Source organism: Gekko japonicus, unplaced genomic scaffold, assembly GCF_001447785.1.
Source record: "Gekko japonicus isolate JY-2015 unplaced genomic scaffold, Gekko_japonicus_V1.1 scaffold565, whole genome shotgun sequence".
Classification (NCBI taxonomy): domain Eukaryota; kingdom Metazoa; phylum Chordata; class Lepidosauria; order Squamata; family Gekkonidae; genus Gekko; species Gekko japonicus.
In genome coordinates, this window is record NW_015176468.1 from 190,426 (window position 1) to 198,782 (window position 8,357).

Genomic DNA, 8,357 nt, shown 5'->3' on the forward strand with positions numbered 1-8,357 from the left:
GTAGCTCCGCCTCCTGCTGCAACCATCTTGTGGTTGGCTCCACCCCTTGTGGCAGCCATTTTGTAGTTGCACCCAACACCCTGTTTCAGAAGCGCCCATAGGCTCAAAAACATTGGGGACCCTTTGGTCTGAGAAAGCTGCAAAGACAGACAAAATGCTCTGGCTCAGCTCAGACATCACACCAAAATGTGGTGTGAATCTATAACAGGCAAACCATGGTTTAGCGCGGTCTGTTTTCATCGTCTGCCCTCTAAGCATTTTAAGTTCCCTCCAGTGTCTGTGGTGCAGCTGGCCATAAATAATGGCTTTTCGGTTAGGATGTCATGTCAAACTGTGGTTTACTCGCCGGCTTCATCCCCTGGTGTCTGATTCTGACTTTGCCAGCTGATCGGATTGTCATGCCAAACCAGCTTCTTCTAACTACAGTTTGGTGCAGTGTCTGAATCAAGACTGTGCATGTCAAAAGTGCCGTTTTGATAGATTCTAATATTCTAACACCTCTCACTTTTTTTTAAATGACTAGGTACATAGAAATATTTCCAAGCCAGAGGAGTGAAGTTCGTACACACAATGGTTTCTACCGGGGTAGGAAAATGATGGGTTACTCGCCTATGAAGCAAGACCCTGAATCGGTTTTTGAGGAGAGCGAATTGTGTGAGGCCCTGAGACCGGCTTACGAAAGTGACACAGAAACTGGTATGTTCATGCGTGCTTTTTCCTTTCAACACATGGTGCATTGGAGAGAGACGGCAGCACATGAATGTAATTTGCACGTGTCAGTTAGACTTTTCCCTCCCGTTCTGCAGACATGTTTAAGCCAGCGTTTGAGAAACCTCGAGAGGTGTCGGAATCCGGGAGCTTCTCCACGCTTCATTTTGTCCACCTGAGGGGCCTGCCTTTTCAAGCGACTGCCCAAGATATTATAAATGTACGTAGGGGTAAGATCCTTTTAACTATCTTGAACCGTTTTACTAGGAGAGTCAGCCTTTCTGTAGCCTTTGCATTAAGGCGCTCCAAGGACTCGGTTCTGGAATCTTTTCCGTCACTGACGCCCACACTGTCTGCGGTTCCAGAGGGTAGCTGTGTTGGTCTGCGGTTAGAGCCGTTGAGTCCAGGAGCACCTCAGGGACCAACCCAGATTTCCCAGGGTATAAACTTTCGAGAGTCACAGCTCCCTTTGTCAGACACAATAGGGAACTTTGACTCTGGAAAGCGGATACCCTCAAACTCTGGTTGGGCTCTTAAGATTGTCCTGGACTCAAATCTAACTCTTCCGACTGTCTAATATCTCTGTCGCTCAGTTGTGCCCAGAGGTCATTTCGGGGGGGATCGCAGTTCCCCCGGGTGAGGTGCAGGGGGTGGGGCACATGATGAAGCCCCGCCCCCTGCTTCCGGCCGCCCCGCTTCCAGCCCTCATTCAGCCAGGAGGAGGCAGGAGAAGAGGGAGGGTAAGTTGCTTCCTCCCCGCCTCTCCCCACCCCTGCCTACCTGGGGTCAGGGAGGGCCTTGGCGGGGCTTCCTCGCACTCCCGCCGGCCTTGCAGGTCCACCGCCGGGCCCCTGATGTCAGGGGGTGTGGCATATGCTAATGAGTTATGCTAATGAGTTCCCCTAGCTCTTTTTCTACGAAATGACCCCTGGTTGTGCCTTACAATGTTCCTAACGGCCGGGATTCAAAGAGGAGTTGTTGTTGTTGTTGTTGTTGTTGTTGTTGTTGTTAATAATTCGGATTTGTATCCCACCCTCTCCTTAACAGACTCAGGGCGGGTTCCAACAATATAATACAACAATATAAATACAACTGAAACCGCGTTAAAACATATAAAACATACAATTCTTATGAAAGGCCAGTTGCCTCAGTGGTTGATAGTACTAGGAATACATTTCTCAGAGATTTGTAGAGTTTAGGATCTTAAACCCAGGCTATAAAATAGGGGCTGACCCAAGGGGGGGGGGGACGCCCACTGCCTCAACCAAAAGCCCGGTGGAAGAGCTCCATCTTGCAGGCCCTGCGGAATTGTAACAAATCCCGCAGGGCCCTGATCTCACTCGGGAGCTCAATCCACCAGGCAGGGGGCCAGGGCTGAAAAGGCCCTGGCCGAGGCTAGTCGGGCCGGGGACCACCAAAAGGTGTTGATTGGTGGACCTCAGTGCTCTACGGGGCTCCTACGGGGAGAGGCGGTCCCGAAGGTATGCTGGCCCCTGGCCGTACAAGGCTTTGAAGGTGAGTACCAACCCCTTGGAATGAGCAGTTCTGCCTTGAGCCGCTCAAACAGAATTTCTATCTGTCCTCCTGCTCCAGCTCTGAACTGGGGGGCGGATGGGAATTCTTGAAGCAGATGGTGGCTTGTTCTTTAAAGAGAGTCAAAAATACCACCGGGCAGGTCTTGTAGCTGTTCCTGGTGTAACCCTTTAGACCCTTGCCCAAGGGGGGGGGGGTCAGCTTCCCACAGCATGGCTTGTTTTGGGCAGCAAGGAGGACATTTCAAATCTTTGTTAGTTACGTTTTGAGCTACGTGTTGTTTTTATCTGGTTGGTAGCGTTTCGGGGTTGTCTGCTGCTTTGTCAGCCACCTTGAGTCACAGGAGGAACGCATGCCTTACGGGGCCTGGGCCCCGCTGCTAACTACCTCCTCTCAGCGTTCAGATTTTAAGAGCTCAGAGACGAGTGAGTGATAAAAACCATACGTCCCACGCAACTGGGCTTATATCTTTGGGTTTCTTCATTAGTTTTTTGCTCCCCTGAAACCGGTGAGGATCACGATGGAGTATAATTCGAGCGGGAAAGCGACCGGAGAAGCCGACGTGCACTTTGAGACGCACGAGGATGCAGTTGCCGCCATGGCCAAGAACAGGTCTCACGTGCGTAAGTAGCGTTTGTGTCATTTTCTGAGGGGGGGGTTGCGTGTCGGGGGGGGGTTGGGCCACAGTTGGTGCTAAATTTGAAACGTGTTGAATCTTCACTCTGCTCAGCCTAGTTGTGAGGATAAAATGGAGGAGAGGAGAGAGCCCACGTCAGCTACTTTTGGGCTCCCCAAGTAGAGAAAGGTGGGGTATAGATAAAGTAGATAAATAATAAAATGTCCAGCCAGATGTTTGGCAGGAAACCCTCACTTCTGTCTTGCCTTAAAGATCCTAGGTCACCTGGGCAGATTAGTGGCTGCTCTAGCGCAGGCTGCCAGGAACGGGGAAGTGACCAAGCACGGCACCCAGCACATCATAGAATCAGAGAACGTTAGAGTTGGAAGGGACCTTGGAGGTCATCTAGTCCAATCCCCTGCACTCTGCAGGAGCACAGCCGAAAGATAGCCCTACAACATCCCCGAAAGATGGTTGTCCAGGCTCCGCTTGAAAGCGTCCAGCGAAGGAGCATCCACCACCTCCCGAGGCAGTCTGTTCCACTGCTCAACCACTCTGACAGTTAGGAAGTTTCTCCTGATACTTAGCTGGTAACCACTCCCTTGTAGATCTAGTCTTGCAATCCGGAGCAAGAGAGAATAGATCTGCTCCATCTTCTACATGACAGCCCTTCAGATACTTGAAGACTGCAGTCATGTCCCCTCTAAGCCTTCTCTTTCCCAGGCTAAACACACCCAACTATTTCTGCCTTTTCCTCATAAGACTTGGATTCCAACCCTCTCACCATCCCGGTTGCCCTCTTCTGGACTCGTGCGACCATGTGTCCCCGTGTGACCAAGTCCCTGGTGTGTGCCCTGCTATTGTCCAGCTGACAAACCTGAATCTGGAACCTATTCTCCCGAGCCTAACTGCTGAGCTCCAAGGAGCATCCTAGAGGCATCTAAGCTCGTTGTGCACCAAGACTACGATCCTTAGCAGCCTTTCGCCTGCCACAGAACTCTTCTGTATTTCTCTCTCCTCACACTAATTTGAGATTCAGTCCCAAGACTTTAGACGGGTCTTAGAAGCATTTGAATCATCCTGTTGAGCCAGGTAATTTGGGGCAGGACAGGGAGAGTTCAAGGCTACATGTATTATAAATGCATGCCACGGGAAGATCCTTTTCAAGGATCCCGAACCTTTTTACTTGGGAGGCCAAGTGGCGTTTGGGCCGTTGGCGCCAGCCATTGACACTCATTTAAAAAAAAAAGAAGACGACGACTTGAGAGTTAGTCTGAAGCCACCATGCTACAGTTGAGGCTTCAGGGTTGCTCTTCTGAACATCCCAGGTGGCGAATGGTGGCCGTTAGAGACCGTGTTCCCTCTAAGCTGAGTTAGTGTGGGCCGGCTCACAGATTTTTAGCCTCCGGCTCACACATTTTTGCCTTAGCTCAGGAAGGGAGGGCTCCAGAGCAAACTGGAGCCAAATCACCTGCTCACCACTTTAATGCTCACAAAGTTGAGTTTTTGCTCACAGGACTCTACAGCTTCGAGGGAGCATTGCAAGCTGGGTGGTAGGAACAGGCCCCTATGGACCCGTGTGTAGGATTTTAACCGGAGTTGTGCATGTGCTGACCTGGATGGTCTAGGCAAGGCCAGGCCAGGCCGCTCTCGGAAGCAAAGCAGAGTCAGCCCTGGTTAGTACTTGGATGGGAGGACCCCCCCCCCCCAGGAAGTTGAGGGTTGCTACGCAGAGGCAGGCCATGGCAAACCACCCCTGTTCCTCTCTTGCCTTGAAAATCCTAAGGGGCCTCCCTCCATAATCAGCTGCGACTTGATGGCATTTCCCACCACCATCCGTGTGAGTGCTGTGTTAATCCCACCTGCGAAACCTAATGTAGGCAGTGTTTTGAAGTATTGTACTCGGGAGCAGCGTCCCCTCTAAGCTGAGTTAGTGTGAGCTAGCTCACAGTTTTTTAGCCTCCGGCTCATGCATTTTTGTCTCAGCTCAGGAAGGAGGGCTCCAGAGCAAACTGATTTATGCAGTAGCCCAATCGCTTGCTCACAACTGTAATGCTAGTAACTCAAGAAGTAGATTTTTTGCTCACAAGACTCCACAGCTTAGAGGGAACATTGCTCGGGACAGGAAGGGTATCTGTACTTTTTGGCCCCGTGGGAAACGACATCCACGGGAGGAGGAGGCCACTGCCAAACAGAGCTGCACAGGTCGACATGACATCAGAGGCGTACCGCTACACAATTGCTAAACTTCAAATCATCCATTTTTCACTCAAGCTTGTCCCTCTCTTCTCTCGCAGAGCATAGATACATTGAGTTATTCCTGAATTCATCACCAAGCAGAAAAAATGGTTGCCAGTGACAATAGCATAATTCCCAAAGTTTAGGTGAGTGCCACGATAAACTGACTTCTCCTTGGTGTGGGGAACACAGTCCTATAGGAAGTTGGGTTTGGTGGGTTTTCTTGAGTGACAGTAGCTGTGGCGAACGCAAGATCTCCTTTGTTTTCCAACTTGGGCCAGAAGCTGCACGCAAGGGCCGTGGTGTAGCAACCAATTTCAGAAAGCCAGATTAAAACAGTTTTGCAGTTTGAAAAAAAACCCAACCCAACCAAAGCTTACTAGAACAGGGGTGTCAAACATGTGGCCCGGGGGCCGGATGAGGTCCCCGGAGGGCTTCTCTCAGGCCCACAGTGGAACTGGCTGTCTTCTTCTTCTTCTTCCGGTTCTGCTGCTGCTGCATCATCATAGGTTTGCAGCTTACAGATACACACCTGAACAGCATACTCAAGATTGGAACAGCACAGACATTTTGATGCAATAATTCAGAGCAAGCGGTGTCAGTTATCAGACACTGTTAAATAAACAAAATATGCCAAGAGTGCTAATGTTTTAAGCGTGATTTTATTTCAAGTAAAAAAAATACCCTTTGTGTTTGTGTCCTTTATAAAGTTTATATCTCCGCTACCAGGCATTACGTTTTATGACATACGGATCCGGCCCTCATAAGAAATGAGTTTGACACCCCTGTCCTAGAAGGTATTTTGTTCTTGCTTAATCATAAACAGAAGTGGCCCAGTGGTAGAGAAGGCATATGTGTAAACTTACAACCCATATGGGATTTCCATGAGGTGTGTGTGTGAACTGGCCAGTTCATGCAGCTGTGTTTGCCCTGAGCCATGTGGATAACGGGGTGCGTGATGAGGTTCTTGGCTTGTGCACGGGCCTGGTTGTTGCCGTCCTCAAATTTCCGCTTACTCAGTCTTTCACAGGCATTGAGGATATTTCCTTGTCTGGAAGAACACTTGTTTGCTGTCGCTGCAGAGGGTAGCCATATCGGTCGGCAGCAGAGCCACCGACATACGAATCCAGTAGCACTTCAGAGACAAACGAGATTTTGGGGATATGAGCTTTCCAGAGTTGAAGCTAATCGAATCAAGCTGAATACATTTTACATCGCTCGTACCCTAAGGTCGCTGCCGGACTTGAATCTAGTTATTTATGTTAACGTCTTTCCTCAGTTCTTTCCTCTGTTTTTAATACAGATTGTGATCTGTTAATGGGCTTGGAGTCTTGGCACAGCCTGACCTATACACAGAAGGCCAACAAATTTGGAACTGTATAAACGATGGGGTCTCATATGCAAGGTCTTGTGTACCTTGTGGGGAAAAAAAATCAGCTTTGTGTAAGGGAAAAGCTGCCAAAATTACACAAATGATACATGTTTCGGAAAGAGAAACTCCTGCTAATCATAGAAGGAAGCAAGAAAAAATCAAAGTTTGGAATTACAGGATACAGCCAGAGAAAGAGAGGGGCGCTGAAATGAAGTGACTTTTCCCTTCCCATCTCTTAATCCAACGTTCTCTCTTTCTCCACAGGATAAATATGCATTTCATTTGCACACTTTTCCTAGCGCTGGAATGCAGGAGTTCCTGTAACTCGCAAGGATAAAATCTAAAAGGACACTTTGTTTTTTCTGAATTGCCTTTCCAAGAAAAAAAAGAAAACCAGCAGCTGTACCTGAAACCCCACAGATTGTTTGTGCATAATCTGTCGTATGTGAAAAACCAAAATTAAACGTTGAGCTGTCCCATCGGTGAGCTTCTTCTATAGTGCATACCCTGGTAGCATTGGGGGGGGGGGGAACTCCAACAGCTGTGATCTGCAGCTGCAACATCGACCTGCTTCTAAACGTGGCCGGTGCAGATGTGCCGCTGCCCGTAATCTTGATTAGGTGGGTGGAAACGATGTCGTTTCAGAGCCCAGGTGAAGGGTGAGCACAGAACAGATCAGTTGGCGGGTGGAGGGGGAATGCCTGCTTCCCAGGACCCGCTTCTGATTCCCTGTGTGATGAAGAAGTTGTCTGAGTTGTATCCGCATCAGCCCCTTACGTGGAACGTTGCCCTTGGGGGAGATGGGCCACATGACGTGCATGAAGGAATGCGCTCTGGAGCCCAACTGGGAAGCTGACTTGTTAACCGGGTGCCCATTTTGAGTGCATGTGTGGGGTTTGGTCTGGTTTAAAATTGGGGGTGTGTGCATAAAATTAAGTCTTGTGTTCTGGCTGGAAATTAAAAAGTACTTTAGAAAAGCTGCTGATTCTCCATAAGGCCTTTTTTTGGGGGGGAGGGTTGGTTTATAAGCAGATCCCCTTCTTGTCACACACCGAAGTGTTCACGTAGCTCTAGTTATTAGTTTGGATTTGACTTTTGTGGTTAAAACAACACACCCGCTGTCGGCTTTTTCTAAGCAGGATAAAAGTTTTGTTGTCCATCGCTTCCTTCCTTTAAAAACTTGAGGTGAGTCTGTCCCAATTCAGGTGGTGAATGTTGGACTCTGCCATTACCTTAAGTAGTTCTGACGTATGAACGGAATGCCCGCATTGTATATGGAAGCAAGTCCTGTATGGATTTGTGTGTATGTATACAGATAATGGTCACCATATGTGCAGAAGTACTCGAATGGATCATAGGTTGACCTGTTTGTGTAGTCCTGGAATAACCAACCTATGTAATGAGAGGTTAGTCAGACCTGTGATGAAGTCTGCCATCTGATTGGACTCCCCTTTTTTAAAAAAAATTTGTGTGTGTGTGTGCAAAGTGGTATATATTTTACAGAATCTTTATTAAGCAACCTGATTTCATGTGGCTTGTTGCTATGTGTATTCCATTGTTCTTAGTAGTGGCCAGTATATGCTATGGACGAAGTTGTGACCAGCACCTGTGGTCTCAAACTGCTGCTGGCAGATACTGCTTACAGATATTACCCACTGCTGACTAGTTTCACCTGTCTGATCATTAATGTATAAATATAATAAACGAAAACCTTTTTTTCCCCCCTTCATTAGACTGTGCTTTTTAGGGGTTTACAGAATTTACACAAATGTATTTGGGGGGGTTACCACACTACTTTACCCCATGTGATTTGCGCATGCTGGAACTACTTGCAAATGTAGGGGTGTGGGTTGTCTAAAGGGTGGACCTTAACACTTTTGGAAGAAGAGA

The 8,357-nt window shown here is 48.5% G+C and overlaps 1 protein-coding gene across 1 annotated transcript in view; it reads left to right on the forward strand.

The window, feature by feature from the left end:
* The window catches only part of GRSF1 (G-rich RNA sequence binding factor 1), a 27,596-nt gene extending 19,675 nt beyond the window's left edge, over positions 1–7,921 (forward strand). The window contains exons 6-10 of the mRNA XM_015427123.1: positions 524–696; positions 807–928; positions 2,729–2,864; positions 5,155–5,241; positions 6,732–7,921. Of these exons, the coding sequence (XP_015282609.1) occupies positions 524–696; positions 807–928; positions 2,729–2,864; positions 5,155–5,216 (493 nt within the window). The 3' untranslated portion in view covers positions 5,217–5,241; positions 6,732–7,921. The remainder of the gene's footprint in view (positions 1–523; positions 697–806; positions 929–2,728; positions 2,865–5,154; positions 5,242–6,731) is intronic.
* The last annotated feature ends 436 nt before the right edge of the window (positions 7,922–8,357 follow it).